The 17,151-nt window shown below is 41.3% G+C and overlaps 1 protein-coding gene across 1 annotated transcript in view; it reads right to left on the reverse strand.

Annotated features, from left to right (window-relative positions):
- The window catches only part of HSDL2 (hydroxysteroid dehydrogenase like 2), a 55,744-nt gene that overhangs the window by 27,911 nt on the left and 10,682 nt on the right, over positions 1–17,151 (reverse strand). Inside the window, exons 2-6 of the mRNA XM_066367453.1 lie at positions 15,063–15,226; positions 12,204–12,302; positions 11,204–11,318; positions 7,539–7,642; positions 5,720–5,818 (exon numbers count right to left, since the gene is read on the reverse strand). Of these exons, the coding sequence (XP_066223550.1) occupies positions 5,720–5,818; positions 7,539–7,642; positions 11,204–11,318; positions 12,204–12,302; positions 15,063–15,226 (581 nt within the window). The remainder of the gene's footprint in view (positions 1–5,719; positions 5,819–7,538; positions 7,643–11,203; positions 11,319–12,203; positions 12,303–15,062; positions 15,227–17,151) is intronic.

Raw genomic sequence — 17,151 nt, forward strand, 5'->3', positions numbered from 1 at the left:
ACTGCAAACTCTACTATCTGCTGACCGTCTCCAATTGAGTGCTCAAAAACAGTGCCCCAAACCAAACTCCTAACCTGCTCTACCTGAAATTTTCCCCATCTTAGTTGATGTCAACTCCACTGTTCCACTTACTAAAACCAAAAATCTCAGGAGTCAATCATGACTCTTTCTTTTTTTCTTACATCCTACACCTAATATGCGGCAGATATTACTAGTTCTAGCTTCAAAATAGATCAGAATCTGACCACTCTCCATCATGTTTTTTGCTATCACCTGGTCAGAGATACCAACATCTGTGTCTAGGTTATTGCAATAGCTTCCAAACTGGTCTACCTGTTTCTCCCTTTGTCCCTTGAGAATCTATTCTCAACGAAGCAGCCAAAGATCCTTTTATAAAAGACATAAATGTAGGTTTTATCAGGTCCCTCGTTGGCTCAAAACCCTGCAAAAGCTCCTCATTTCACCCAGAGAAAAAACTCAAGTCTTGGCAAGGACCTATAATATCTGTCCTCCATGTCCTCATAAGCATCATCTCATCATTTCCTACACTCCTCAACCTCGCTCCAGCCACACTGGCCTTCCTGCTCTTCCATGATGGCAGGCACGCTTCCCACACAGGACTTTTACCCTGGCTACAATGTTTTCCCCTCAGATACTCCATGGCTAACTCATCCCCAAGGCGACCTCCATCGCCTTTTTCAAGTCCATGCTCAAATGTGACCTTCTCAAAAAGGCCAAACCTTTCTTTCATAATTAAAACTGCACCCTACCCTCCCTAACACCTGAGACTCCTTATCCCCCTTACCCTGTTTCTACTTTTTACCATTACAATGTATTTTATTATTCATGGTGTTAATTGTCCACTGTGTCTCTCCTAATTACACCGCAAGTTCTTTAAGGACAGAGATTCCTGTTTTGTTCTGTGATGTATCTTAAGCAACTAGAACAGATGCCTGCCCAATAAATATGTGCTGCATGAATAAAATCTAGAATTTTTAGAGTCAGATTAGGTTTATTCTTTGTTATCCCAGGATCCTAAAAACCTAAAATTCGGGGAGTGGAGGCAGGGAGAGGAGGACAGAGTGTGATGGAAACATATCCCTTTGTCTCCCACACTAAGGGTAACCTTTTGAGGGTGAGGACTGCATCCCATTCATGTCAGTACCCTCTAGTGTCCTGTACATAGTAAGCACTTTATAAATTAACTGTTGAATGCATAGTGAATAAATAGCACTGTCCCTGGAATATAAAAATGTTTGGAAAGTGAATGAATAGAAAGTAAGCAGTAACACAACAGAGGTACAAGGAGAAAAAATATTATGCTAGGACTTCGTTATCCTGGAGACTCTCCTTCTGACTGTTATTAACTTGAGTAACAGCGAAGTCTGCGGTGGGAGGAGGAGGAGGAGAAGGAGAAGGACGAGAAGGGAAGCAAGTTGAAAAAGAGTCACAGGAAAGTGTGAACTGTTAGTCTTTGAGTGTGACCCACAATAAGTAACACTTTAAACCAACATGACTAATACATTATATATATACTCATTAACATTTTATTTATATATGAAACAAAAGCTTATGAAACAATACTGACCCTTCCTCTCTAATGTGCAATACTCTCTAATATTTTCTATTTTATTCCATTAGAAATAAAACAAAACAACAAAAAATTCTGGCTGCTGCCTACTAAAATAAATTTCACAATCCATTAAATTGATTTCATGTCTCACTAAATCACTTCAAGACTCACCAATGAGTCCTGACACGTACTGTGAAAAATATTGGAGATGCACTGTTTTCATTCTCACCTTTTACCCCCATTGCAAAGAATATCACTCTCCAGAATATGTTAAAAGAATTGTGTCTGACAGAGAAACATAAGAGAAACTAAAAAGCAATAAAACATGGTTCTGATCCCACAGTGGGCCAGGAAAGAAAGGAAACTTGGTCAAATTATAGAAGAAAGGAGTTTCTAACAATTGCTTCCTGAAATCTTTAGAAGAAAAGAACCATGGCAACTAGAGAGCTGGCTGCAGCAGCTCAAGTTTTCTGAGTTACATCAGCTACATGCCCCTGTGCTCCATAAATTCTCACCCACAGCTCCTTGTTACCTTGGCTTCAACACCATGGGCCACTAGACCTCTCACTGCTGCTTGGAGCAGGGGAAATCCCTTCACCCAATACACAGCAGATGGGAAGCAAGGATGGAAAGAAATCCCTCATCTGTTCCTCCGCTAGAATTCTGGATACATTTCACACTGCCATATGTGGCACTTCAGTGCGGGAGTACCCAGAAGGCTACATTCATAAAAATATTGGATTAAATGTGCTTTTAACAGCCAACTCCCACTAATCTAGCCAACTATCAGGTGAAAAGACCAAAGAAGTATCCCCAGTACCCTGCACAGTGACTGCCACATGGTAACTTTCCACCAGATATTTGTGGAGTGATGAGAGTGAATAAAATAATGCCAGAAGGAAGAAGAATGGGAACAAACAATATAAAGGTCCTTAGTAAATACAGGAATATGTTAAATGACCCAATGGAAAGAATCAAGAAAAGCCAGGATGTTGGAAATTCTGTAAGATAAATGGCCTGGTTTTTCAGGACTCTTTTCCACGTACTTGAGGGTAGAGGGGTCTCTGGAAAGATGACTGTTGGAAGTCATGTCCTTGCTGTCCTCCCTTTTCCTTCAATGCAGCTGCTGTACTCTGATTGTAATCCAAACACAGTATCTGTGCAGTGCCAGAAATCATTTTTCATGCTACAATTCAATCTCTCAAGTAGCTGTACTTGTCATTAATGAAGGTATTTTCTGTTTTCTTTAGCGGTTTTATTTCACTGAAAGCTGACGTATTGTTTATTCTTTCTTTGTTTGGACATTAGCTGCACTGCACTTTTTTGTCTTACTGCTCTGCTCACACTTAGATAATTCAAAAGGTGGCAAATTTGCCAGCAGTGACAAGCACAGCAGTCTCTGCCCCATGGATGGGTGATATGTCAGATGTGCCAGTTACTGAATCCATCTGGGGGCCTTAATAAGCCTCCCTGGGCCCCTCCCTGTCCCAGCCTCAAGGGCAGGAAATACTTACCTGACTTGCCAGATCACTCAGTTGACGTTCTCAGATCAACATGGGTCAAGGTCTCTCCGGGAACCTGTGCACCTTTACTCTCTCTCCAGTGCTGGCCCTACCCTGTCCTCCGGCCGGGAAGGGAACAAGGTCTTTCGCAAGCTTCTCATTTACTTCCCTTACAGAGTCAACGCCTTGCTCGTTCCTGCCTGCCACCCCACTGTCTGCTCCACTCAGGAAGTCTGCTGCTGTATGGAAAGGACAGGACTTCCAACAGTCACCTTTCCAGAAACTCCCTCTACCCTCAAGCAAGTGGAAACCATTCCAATTGCCATATGTTTGTTTCAAGGAATGTAATGACAACTATGAAGATTCTTTTAAAAGTAATCCAAAATTATCATCACTCGGTAAATATCTGAGTGACCACCGTGTGCAGGGCGCTGTCCCAGGAGTAGAGACACTGCTACTGATCCCTAAGGAGTCTTCTGAAGTGGAATCACTAACTTACACATTTGAGTTCTGTGTTAGTGTAAAAAATTGTTGGGCAGATAAAATATATTATGCTCACTTTGTTAAAGATGGCACTGCCCACATGGAAGCCTGTCGCCCAGGTGATATTAATGTGTGTTGGGGCCAGGCTGTGGGCGGGCAGGATCCTTGTATCCTGGGGCTTGGTTTTAGGACTAAGCCTTTCCCACCCTTTTTGATGTGGGATGATGCAATCCCATCATGCCACAGATAAGTGACTTTGTATTAGAGACTTGTATTACGAAGACTCCTATTTTGTATATTGGATTAAAGGTTTTGATTTCTACACTATAAAATGGGGGCAGAACAGGACCTTGAGCTTTCGGTTCCTGAGATGAGCATTAGAGAGGAGAGCAGAGAAAGGCCATGTGGAGGAGGCCTGGAGAAGCAGCCAAGATGGCAGAATGCTGAAGGAAAAGCCAATTTGTGCAAAGTTTGTGCAGGGAGAAGGAAGGAGATGGGGAACAGAGGTGACTAAGTCTGGTGAGCTAGAAACCTTTGATTCTAGGAAACTCAGAAAAGTCAGTAGCTTTGTGAGCACTGAATGAGTGGGTTTTGGAGCCCAGTGTGTGTTTTACTTGCCCGCCGAGTGCAAGCTAGGATTAAAGATGATGGCCCACCAGTTTTTGGCTCCTTTGTTTCTTTACCGACTGTCCGAATCCAATGCGAACCTGCATAGGCCAGGCGGCTGTGATGGTGGCCATGGCTCCTGGCTTTACAAAAAGGGTCTGTTAAATTTTTAAAAAGTGGTTCCCACTATGAATTTTCTTTATCATTAAACACATTTTTCTGGTATAGGATTGCCATTTAGGTTTAAGATGAAAGAAGTTCAGGTTTTTCACAAACATTATCTATTAAATACATAAAAAAATGTGTAAAGACTGTCTTTTCTTTTTCCTCCCTTATGCCAGTATTTTATATATATATATATATATATGGAGAGTATTATATATATATTATATATATATATTATATATATATATATAATATATATATATATGGAGAATAGGAGTCCAAGAAGGACAGCCTTCCCTTTCTGTTAGCTTTGCTGGGTCTCCCTCATCTTACACCGATGGCTTTGGGAAAGCCATCAGTTTCTGTCTTACATGAATTCTAAAGCTGCATACAAAGTCCGGCCACATGTAGGGCCTTGTCACCTAAAGGGGCTCTAGGTACTCTGTGAACTCAGAATTCATGAGAAAGTACAGATAAGTCAGCTTTTTAAAAAGTTTTACTTACTGACTTTAGAGAGAGAGGAAGGGAAAGAGAGAGAGAGAGAAGCATCGATCTGTTCCTGTATGTGCCCTAAGCAGGGATTGCAAACCCACAACCTTTGTGTAAAGGGGCAATGCTCTAGCCAACTATCTGGCCAGGGAGGTAAGTCACCCTTTAATAAAGGAAAGAGACAAAGGTTAAAAAAAAAAAGTTAAAAAGACAAAGGTAAAAAATATATAAGAAAGTAAAGAAGCATTTGTTTGGATGTACTAGGTGAAAACAAAGACATGAGCACCTGAAGAATTTAGTAAGACACCAAAGAGGAGGATGGAGAAAAGGTTAGGGGAGCACAGTTGACGTCCTGTTGGCTTTAATGAAACTCTTCAAGAGTTCCAGTGTTCAATGTTTCAATTGTAGCAATTTGCTTAAGACTCAGTTATATAGTCCAAATCAAAGCTAGAACATGGCTAAAAAAGCCCTTATATTACAACAGAGTTTAACTTGTTGCCCAACAGACAGACTGAGGTTACCTTTGATAGTCTACTCACTCCTACCTCACCCTGCTTGCCCAAGATGCATCTCAAGAGTGTCAAGAAGAATAAATGAGAAGAGCATTTAAGATCTTGCTTCCCAACATATGTTGTCAGTTTGGCTCAAATAAACCCAAGAAAAGAAAAGAGAAGAGAAAGAGAAAGAAAGGAAAGAGGAAGGAAGGAAGGGAATGAGGGAAGAAGGGAGGGAGGGAAGGAAAGAGAGAAAGAAAGAAAAAGAAAGGGAAGGAAGGAAGGAAGGAAGGAAGGAAGGAAGGAAGGAAGGAAGGAAGGAAGGAAGGAAGGAAGGAAGAAAAAAACAACAAAAAAGGAAGAAAACAATAAGGATACAAAAAAAAATTTTTTTTTCAAGTACATACCTGTTTTGGGCCATAATGCATTGACTGCAATTTCACCTCTAAACTCTTCTGCCATTCCAAGCACACACATAGACATACCATACTTAGCAATGGTATAAGCTAAAGGAAACCACAAAATATAACATCTAATTAAGAAAGAAATTAATTTGTGAATATAATCAATTTCCATTTTTGCTTCCTTCCTGATACATTTTTAGAATTATTCAATAACACAATATGTACAAAATATATATTTTTAAATGTACTCTTTTTTAAAAAAAAGTTTTTATGTAGGTAGCTAAACAGGGATGAGTTACTTTTACATATTTTTATCCTAATACTTTATTAAAAGAGTAATAAACTTTCATTTTCCTTAATATTATTGGGATTAGTTACAATATTGTTTCTTAACTTTTTTTTAATGAAAGCATTCATTTAAAGGGAAACTTACTGCTGGTAAAATAAAAACAAAAGGTTTCAAACTCGTTTTAACCATGTCAATGAAAATAGAACTTCTTTCAGTTTTGCTCTGTGAAATAAGGACTAATTCTCTGATATCTATTTTAAAGGAGGCACTTAAACATAAATCTTGTTATTTAACATACCTTTAAATCATTAGTTTGCTGAGAAAAGGAAACTATTTCATGGACAGTTTTTAACCAACTTTATTGAAGAATAAGTTACATTTAAAAAAAAAGCCCTGGCCGGTTGGCTCAGCGGTAGAGCGTCGGCCTAGCGTGCGGAGGACCCGGGTTCGATTCCCGGCCAGGGCACACAGGAGAAGTGCCCATTTGCTTCTCCACCCCTCCGCCGCGCTTTCCTCTCTGTCTCTCTCTTCCCCTCCCGCAGCCAAGGCTCCATTGGAGCAAACATGGCCCGGGCGCTGGGGATGGCTCTGTGGCCTCTGCCTCAGGCGCTAGAGTGGCTCTGGTCGCAACATGGCAACGCCCAGGATGGGCAGAGCATCGCCCCCTGGTGGGCAGAGCGTCGCCCCATGGTGGGCGTGCCGGGTGGATCCCGGCCGGGCGCATGCGGGAGTCTGTCTGACTGTCTCTCCCCGTTTCCAGCTTCAGAAAAATGAAAAAATAAATAAATAAATAAATAAATAAATAAACAAAAAAAAAACACAGGCCCTGGCCGGTTGGCTCAGCGGTAGAGCGTCGGCCTGGCGTGCGGGGGACCCGGGTTTGATTCCCGGCCAGGGCACATAGGAGAAGCGCCCATTTGCTTCTCCACCCCCACCCCCTCCTTCCTCTCTGTCTCTCTCTTCCCCTCCCGCAGCCAAGGCTCCATTGGAGCAAAGATGGCCCAGGCGCTGGGGATGGCTCCTTGGCCTCTGCCCCAGGCACTAGAGTGGCTCTGATCGCAAAAGAGCGATGCCCCGGAGGGGCAGAGCATCGCCCCCTGGTGGGCAGAGCATCGTCCCTGGTGGGCGTGCCGGGTGGATCCCTGTCGGGCGCATGCGGGAGTCTGTCTGACTGTCTCTCCCCGTTTCCAGATTCAGAAAAAAAAAACAAAAACAAAAACACCCACTGGGACTTGAGGGAGCTTTCTGGGATGATGAAATGCATATCTTGATTTGGGTGTTGGTTATACAGCTGTATACATTTGTAAAAACTCATCTAACTGAACCATTAAGATCTGTGCATTTCATTGAGTATAAGTTATACCTCAATTCTATAACAACAGACAAAAGATTAAGAACCTACATTTCAGAATGCTACCGATTCTGCATAGAAAATGTAACGCTGAATGTTATATATAAATTGTAATTACATCGCAGACACACTGATTTCATACAAAACAAATGAACAAAGCATCCCCTCATCCTACCACCTACCACAGTGCTGTTTGAACCACACTGGATTTAAGTTCAGTGGCGGGCTGAGATTGAGGATATGAGCAATTTTACTCTTTTTCAAATGAGGAATACATGCTTTAGACCTGAAAGCAAAAAAACAAACAAACAAAAAAAACCCATTAGTCAAATTAACAGCTTTCTGTTCATTTACACCAATATGCAATGCAATATGCCTTTGGGAGCAATATTTAGGTGGTGTATTTAAAAAAAAAACCAACTATTCTAGATCCTTGCTGAAACCCCCAAAGGAGGTCAGTTCTTTGGGTATGCTTCTCAAGCCTCCCTAAGAAAACAATCTATACTTATCTTTTTTTATTTTTTTTATTTTTTATTTTTTACAGAGACAGAGAGTGAGTCAGAGAGAGGGATAGACAGGGACAGACAGACAGGAACGGAGAGAGATGAGAAGCATCAATCATTAGTTTTTCATTGCACGTTGCAACACCTTAGTTGTTCATTGATTGCTTTCTCATATGTGCCTTGACCGCGGGCTTTCAGCAGAATCTATACTTATCTTAAATGAATAAATAAGTATCACTAAAGAAACAAACAAAAACCAAAAAATTAAAGTGGAAATGCTTCATTATGAATTTCTCTTTTATAACTTAGACCTTTCACATACAGCTAACAACCTGACACCTTTCCTTTGGTCCAAAAGTCAATGCCAAGCCTTTCATTTGCCACTGCAGTCGGCCTTTAACTGGGAACAGTATTTACTTTTATTTTTAAAGTAGATTTCATAAGTATAGGAACTTTCAAGAGTGAACAGAATACTTGCTTTAAAAAAGGGTTTATGTTTTAAGCTATTACTGAGGTATTTGTAGATCTGTTTTACCAATATGCACATATTTAGTTTTTAATATGATACCTTAGTGCCCTATAGCCTATATAATCTATTTGTAGTTCTTCAACTGCACAAATAGTATTTATTGAAAAAGGTAACTGAACAAGATTAGTTCTTTTTCTTATAGGTTGAAATCAGGGTGGGGTTTTTTTTGTTTTGATTTAAACTGAACTTTTGGTCCTAGCCGGTGGTTCAGTGGACAGAGCGTCATCCTGGTGCACCAAGGTTGCGGGTTTAATTCCCAGTCAGGGCACTTGTGAGAAGCAACCAAAGAGTGCACCACTGAAATGGAACTAAATGGAACAAGTTGATGCTTCTCACTCTCCCTCTCTCTCTTCCTCTCCCCCTCCCCCTGAAATCAATGGAAAAAAATTTTAAATAAAATTAAAACAATAACAAATGGAACCTTCACATCTACAACTACAGGATGTAGTTTAGGCCAGCATTTTCATTTTTGGCAAATGACTTCAGCATAGATAAGGGTCCAGATTGTTCTTGCCAAATGCGTTTTCCAAAGACATGATTTCACAAAGAATGAACAATGAGAATCATATATTTATGTTTACATAAGTCATTATGTTAGCTAAAGAAGCCAAGTCTTTGACTCAATAGTTGTCTGGGAACTGAGCTGAAAATTTTCCTTTAGGTGGCAAAGAGAGTCAATTTCTTCAACAATACACGATCTTTACACAATCTTGTCATACAGCAGATGATCATGTTTGTTTTCAATATGAGTAAAGCAGTGGACTGTCTGTGTTTCAAGCCATAAAGGTATATTTAGTACTTAGGATTCATAACATAGTCCATTTTTTTACTTTTTAGCAAGATGCTTTTTATAAATTTGTATCTAGTAAACAATACAACGAACAAACTTAATTTCTGCACCATTGTGAAACATTTCTACAGTAGTTAACTTCTCAGTAAGTATAAAGTTAACACTAACCATTATAGCAGTACTGCCTATAGTTATGATTACTAATTGTGACAAATCTATATTATTCTTCCAAAGATATTTCTTAATAATTAACAAGTCATTTCCTGATGTTCATGTCATAGGTACCCAGTCTAAACATTTTTTTAATCATATCAAAATCACTCTGACTAAATAAATATCACTAGGTGGGTGGAATATTTCTATCTGTGGCATTATCATCTACAATAGAAACTGTCACATACGACTTAACTTTTTCATACGTCATGCCCTTCTAAGTCTTAATTCAATATACTGAGCAATAGTATTCCTGGTTAGGTTTATATGTTTAAACACTTGTTCAAATGAGTGTTTACATTCAATCAAAATGCCCCACCAAAGTTATCAGCTGTAAAAGATTATAATGTCCAGATGATTCCTTCATGTAACACATCACTGCATCACACAGTAGCATTGCTTATTTTATATGAAGAAATAAAACAAAAACCCTATTAAAATGTTAGTCCTTTTTCTAGTTCATTAAGCTTTTCATCGCAATCTTTTCTACATGCTTGCCATAGTTCTTACTATGGCTGGATTCACTACAACTTCCATTTGATAAAGATACACCTTACACATGAATTTACAGAAATACCCCCATCTACAAAGAAGAAGGCTCTCACTTATCTCACTTGAGCATATGGCCCTCTTGGCATATGTCTCATTTTCCCAGTTCAGATAGAGACAGTGGTATGAAAAATATTTTACTTTCCTCTTTAATATGAGAAAGGCAACAGTGTAGGCACAATAATAAATGGCAATTTTTTAGCTTGTCCTCAGCATCTGGAAGACAATAGAGTTCATGCCCCACCTAATGAGGCATTTGATACTCTGCCACTCAGTTATAGTGGCTAGTTGTTGCCACTTGGGAGTGTTGTTTCTATGTGGCCAAATTTTGCAATGTTTCAAGAAAAACCAAAAATCTAAATCTTTTGTGTAATAAATTTCTTGCTTTATTTTTCATGTACACAACTAATGAAATTTCAAATGCAAATAACTATAAAAACAAATGTTTTTAACATTGCCAGGGCCAAATAAGTTTTCCAGGCCCAATAAAACATACCTGAGGGCAAAGTTCAGGACTAATAACAAATTTCATTTTACCTTCATGATCCCCACTTTAAAATGAGGAAACAATCTAAAAAGAGGTTAAGTTACTTGCACAAGGTCATCAGATAGCAAGTCATGAAGAGTTGGGACAGGATTTGTGTCCTACTCAAAGTTGTCTGACTCTGAAGCCCAAGGCCCTAACCACTTGTTTTATGCATACATACCAAGACAGATACAGATAAGGCAGACAAGCAAGTTCTATGCTGATCTATCCTTAGTCCACATGAAAAATGGTAGAACCTGAGGGGAAATACTCAGATAAATGGACAAATAAACAAAAGAGGACTGTTTGATCAATCCAGAACAGATCAGAACCACATTTACTTTCATTCTATATTGTATATTTCCCGATGCCGCCCACCACAGCATAAGCCTTTTGTCAGTTACATTAAAGTGTGCTTCATAATGAGCTTCCCATTAGTTATATAACTAAAACCCTAGTGTTTTCTAAGGAAGGAGTGCCTTTTGCTGGCCTGAATAATCAGAAGACTTGGTACACATGTAAGTATTTCTTATACTTTAGTACTTATTAGATTCACAAAGAAAACAAGCTCTAAATATAATTAATTATTTAAAATTCTAACTACTAACTTGGAGCACTTTTAGGCCTTTATAAGGATTGACCAAATTTTAAACTGTATTGCTAATCTGGTTCAAATCTGTTTACTACTAGTCCTCTGAGAAAACACTGCACCATTTTCTGACGACGCCTTCACTTACATAAGGTAGGTGCCTCTGGTGTTGACATTCATCATCAAATCCACCTTCTTTGTAGGTGTTTCCAATGTGTTGGTCAAGGAAATAGCACTGGCATTATTCACCAAGATATCAATTCCTGTTTTCAAATCATGAACTTCCTATTAATGTATTTTAAACTTTGTAACAAAAAGGAAAAAATACATTTACTCTGTATAGTTGAAGCCTAAGTTGGTTCACAAATACTTCTTCTAGATACACCAATGTAAGGCTAAGGAGCTGGGTCAAGACAACCAAATGATTTTCACTGGCACAATGGAGACAGCCAATCACAGAGCTCCACATGAAATTATAGAGGCTTAGTTCTTAGTGCTTTGTAGCTTCCATTTGTATCTGTTCTCTTACCTCCTGGGTCATCCCTCCTAGTCTCCAAGAACCTTACGCTGACTTCCTTAAAGCTCCCTGTGTAGCAGTTTTCCAAGGCCTGCCCTCCTTCAAGGACACGGTCTCCCTCCCTTCGAAGGCCCTTCCTGGAATGAAAGAGCTCCTTTCTGCTCTTGGGAACTGGGAAAAGACTAGAAACCCAGAGTTTCAATTCCAGGCAAATCACCAGAGTAAAGACTTATCCAGTTTGTCTGGGTAAGTCACTCATAAAATAAAATAAATCTAGGACAACAACTATTTCTGCACCTTCCATCTAATCCCCCCACATATAACATACGGTTATATAACTGGAGAGAGGCAGGAGAACGGAATCTGGGGAATGAGTTTGGTTAGATGTATGCCACTATCTGTCAAGGTCCTATCTTTATATTGAATGGTAGGTTTTTTTATATTATTCAAAATAATTTTTACTAATTCAAAAAAATTCATCAGATAGTTTTAAACTACATTTCTATATGAGCAAATATTCATTTCTGGTTATACCCCAATGACTCAGAAAATGTCTTAAATTTAATTAAAATTATAGTTACACCTATATTTTTATCAATACTCAATAATCATTTCAAATTTAAGGAACTACCTCCAAATTTCTCAACGGCTTTCTCCACTGCATTACTGATTTGCTGTTCATCTCTCACATCCACAATACATGGCAAGGCCTTCCCTCCAATGGCTTCAACTACAAAGGATAAACAAGAAAAAGTATTAAAGCATTCAAATATTCAAATATTAAACCTTTCGGCCCTGGCTGGTTGGCTCAGCGGTAGAGCGTTGGCCCAGCGTGTGGAAGTTCTGGGTTCGATTCCCAATCAGGGCACACAGGAGAAGCACCCATCTGCTTCTCCACCCCTCTCCCTCTCTTGCTTCTCTCTCTTTCTCTCTCTCTTCTCCTCCCCTCCTACAGCCACGGCTCAGTTGGAGCGAGTTGGTTCTGGGTGCTGAGGACGGCTCCCTGGCCTTCACCTCAGGTGCTAAAAAACAGCTCCAGTTGCAACAGAGCAAGGGCCCCAGGTTGGCAGAGCATCGCCCCCTAGTGGGCTTGCCAGGTGGATCCTGGTCAGGGTGCATGCAGGAGTCTGTTGCCTCTTTCCCATCCTCTCACTAAAAAAAAAATAAAAAAAATTAAACCTTTCAGTCTGATACAAAAGTCAAAAGAAATAAGTACCCTATTTAAGAAAATCAATATAAATAACTACATCTTATAATTACTTGTGACTGTACCCTATATAGTTGGACATCTTTTTTTTTTTTTTTTTCCCTGAAGTTGGAAACGGGGAGGCAGTCAGACAGACTCCCGCATGCGCCCGACCGGGATCCACCTGGCATGCCCACCAGGGGGCAATGCTCTGCACATCTTGGGGCATCACTCTGCTGCAATCAGAGCCATTCAAGCGCCTGAGGCAGAGGCCACAGTCATCCTCAGCGCCTGGGCCAGCTTTGCTCCAATGGAGCCTTGGCTGCAGGAGGGGAAGAGAGAGACAGAGAGGAAGGAGAGGGGGAGGGGTGGAGAAGCAGATGAGCGCTTCTCCTGTGTGCCCTGGCCGGGAATCGAACCCGGGACTCCCGCACGCCAGGCCGACACTCTACCACTGCGCCAACTGGCCAGGGCTAGTTGGACATCTTGACTAAACCATACCCAGGTTCAGACTAGCTAGGCCAACTCCATTAAAAAACAAAAAGAGACCGTCGGCCTAGCGTGCGGAGGACCCGGGTTCGATTCCCGGCCAGGGCACACAGGAGAAGCGCCCATTTGCTTCTCCACCCCTCCGCCGCACTTTCCTCTCTGTCTCTCTCTTCCCCTCCCGCAGCCAAGGCTCCATTGGAGCAAAGATGGCCCGGGTGCTGGGGATGACTCTGTGGCCTCTGCCCCAGGCGCTAGAGTGGCTCTGGTCGCAACATGGCGACGCCCAGGATGGGCAGAGCATCGCCCCCTGGTGGGCAGAGCTTCGCCCCCTGGTGGGCATGCCGGGTGGATCCTGGTCGGGCGCATGTGGAAGTCTGTCTGACTGTCTCTCCCCATTTCCAGCTTCAGAAAAAAAAAAAAAAAATGAAAAAAAAAAAAACAAAAAAAAAAAAAAAAACAAAAAAAAAAAAAAGAGGAAGGTAATTTTTTTTTTTTTCTGAAGCTGGAAATGGGGAGAGACAGTCAGACAGACTTCCACATGCGCCCGACCAGGATCCACCCGGCATGCCCACCAGGGGGCGATGCTCTGCCCATCCTGGGCATCGCCATGTTGCGACCAGAGCCACTCTAGCGCCTGGGGCAGAGGCCAAGGAGCCATCCCCAGCGCCCGGGCCATCTTTGCTCCAATGGAGCCTTGGCTGCGGGAGGGGAAGAGAGAGACAGAGAGGAAGGAGGGGGGGGTGGAGAAGCAAATGGGCGCTTCTCCTGTGTGCCCTGGCCGGGAATCGAACCCGGGTCCTCCGCACGCCAGGCCAACGCTCTACCGCTGAGCCAACCGGCCAGGGCCAAGAGGAAGGTAATTTTTAAAAATTCTATTAAAAAGCAAAAAAAAAAGAAAGATAATTTTTAAAAAATCTTTATTATAAAAAATTTCAAAAAATATAAATACTAGTATAATGAACTACCACAAATCTATCACCTATTTTCAATGATTGTTTATGTTTAGCCAGTTTAATGTATCTATGTCCAATCCTAATTTTTTTTTTTTTTGCTGGTATATTTTAAAACAAACCCCAGACATCACTTCATTCATCAATACTTCATATGCATTCCCCTAACATAACCACGTGCTATTAACATAACTAACACAACCAGCAATATCAACTGAAGTTGAATTTTTAAGCCCTCCCTCCTGGTACTGTGCCTAATACAATGCCTTGAATATACTCACTTGACAATTATTAACCAAAAGTGTTCAAATAATGACTTGCAAATGATGCTGAGAATAAATAACATGGAGAGCTTTTTCAGTGTTACATCATCCACCTGTCAAACTCTCTCCTCGCTTCTGCCCCTCTCCCATTCTCGGCTCAGATCCAAGAACCACTGTCCTGGTAATATATGATTTTGTTTATGATTGATTTTTTAAAATTTATTTATTATTTATTTATTCATTTTAGAGAGGAGAGAGAGTGAGAATGAGAGAGAGAAAGAAAGGGGGGAAGAGCAGGAAGCATCAACTCCCATATGCGCCTTGACCAGACAAGTGCAGGGTTTCAAATTGGCAACCTCAGCATTCCAGGTTGACGTTTTATCCACTGCACCACCACAGGTCAGGCAAAGACATGATTTTTAATGCCAATCTCTCACATCACTCAAAAGTGCTGGGGACAAAAACAGGTCCCAATCACTTCTTTAAGCTAATAAAATTATTTAGGGTAGCTTTCAAATAGCTATAATTAAACTCTCCAGCAAATTCCTTATGTATTGAAACCATGGTGAGGACATTTCATGAAATGGCATGATCACACTCACTTTCATCAGCAGCAGTATAGATTGTGCCTGGCAGTTTGGGGTGTGTCTGTGTGGTCTTCGCAGCAATGACAATATTGGCTCCATCCTTTGCTGCTTTCAATGCGATAGCTTTGCCAATGCCACGGCTTGCACCCGTGATGAAAAGTGTACATCCTGCTAGCTTCCTACAACAGAACAAATGTGACTTTAGAAACCTCAATATTCTATTTAATTACCAGTATAGGAAACATACGCAAAGTTCTGCAATATACATTTCTTTCTCTGTGAAAGTTTTTCTAAACCCTTCTTCCTCCCCATCTGATTGCCGTATAAGTCCACAGTACTCCCCCTGCACAATGATTTCTAAATTACTTATTACAACTACAGTGGGCCAGTCTTGGAGTGATTTGGCAAACAATATCTGCTCAAGTGAAATAAAATCTTCAGGAGAAATGAGGAGTTAATAAACTATATATATATTGTATTTCCACACACACACAAAAAGCATTACTGAAGTTAGTTTTGAGTGGTGGGATTATGAATAAATTTTATCATATTCTTTATAATCTTTGGCATTTTTCAAATTTTGTGCAATGAATACATACCACTTAAAAATTATCTAAAAGCCAATTAATTGTTCAATGGAGGCCTACCATTGTTCATAAAAGACAGAGTAGAAATAATGTAATGTCTATCAACTGATAAATGGACAAATAAAATCTGGTATATCCAGAGTGGAATATATTTAGCAATAAAAATAAACAAAGTACTAATCCATGCTACAACATAAATGAACCTTGAGAACATTATGCTAAGTAAAAAAAACCTTATCGTAAAAGACCACAACTGTATGATTCCATTTATATGCTGTATCAAAATAGACAAATAAATCTACAGATACAAAGATTAGTGGTTGCCTACCTGGGGCTGGGGTGGGGGGATCTGTGTGGGCTAACAGGTGCAGGGTGAGGGATTTCTTTATGGGTGGTAAAAGGTTTTGAAAATGATTGCATGAGGGTTGCACAACAGTGTGAATATACTAAAAGCCACTGAATTGTATACTTTAAATGGATGAATTGTATGGTAAATGACATCTCAATAAGGCTGTTAAACCCAGAAGGCTGGCAAAGAGTTCACGTTTGTACTTCCTAATCCTCTTCACTTTTTCGCCCCCCCCCCCCCCCCCCCCCCCCCCCCGGCAATCATCAGTTTATACTTAACCATTTTCCATCATTATCATCTATGTATTAGCCAGGCCCCTCACTTTTTTCCTCAGTTAGATTGTGAATTTCAAGTTTTGTTTGATTGTGAATTAAACATTCAGCATAGTTTTTAAATTACAGTAAAAACTATTTTTTTTATTCAGTGAGAGGAAGGGAGGCAGAGAGACTCCCACATGTGCCCCAACCGGGATCCACCAGGCATGCCCACTAGGGGGCAATGTTCTGCCCATCTGGGGCCCTCGCTCCTTTGCAGCCAGGACCATTCTTTAGCACCTGAGGCAAAGGCCATGGAGCCATCCTCAGCCCCCGAGGCCAACTCGCTTCAATCGAGCCAGGCCTGCAGGAGGAGAAGAAAAAGAAGTGAGAGGGGGAGGGGTTGAGAAGCAGACAGGGGTTTCTCTCTTGTGTGCCCTGACCTGGAATCAAACCCAGGATTCCGCCCTGGCCGGTTGGCTCAGCGGTAGAGCGTCGGCCTAGCGTGCGGAGGACCCGGGTTCGATTCCCGGCCAGGGCATACAGGAGAAGCGCCCATTTGCTTCTCCACCCCTCCGCCGCGCTTTCCTCTCTGTCTCTCTCTTCCCCTCCCGCAGCCAAGGCTCCATTGGAGCAAAGATGGCCCGGGCGCTGGGGATGGCTCTGTGGCCTCTGTCTCAGGCGCTGGAGTGGCTCTGGTCGCAACATGGCGACGCCCAGGATGGGCAGAGCATCGCCCCCTGGTGGGCAGAGCGTCGCCCCTGGTGGGCGTGCCGGGTGGATCCCGGTCGGGCGCATGCGGGAGTCTGTCTGACTGTCTCTCCCTGTTTCCAGCTTCAGAAAAATGAAAAAAAAAAAAATGAAAAAACAAAACAAAACAAAAACAACAACAACCCAGGATTCCACACAAAGGG

This window comes from Saccopteryx leptura, chromosome 2 (assembly GCF_036850995.1).
Source record: "Saccopteryx leptura isolate mSacLep1 chromosome 2, mSacLep1_pri_phased_curated, whole genome shotgun sequence".
In the NCBI taxonomy this organism is placed as follows: domain Eukaryota; kingdom Metazoa; phylum Chordata; class Mammalia; order Chiroptera; family Emballonuridae; genus Saccopteryx; species Saccopteryx leptura.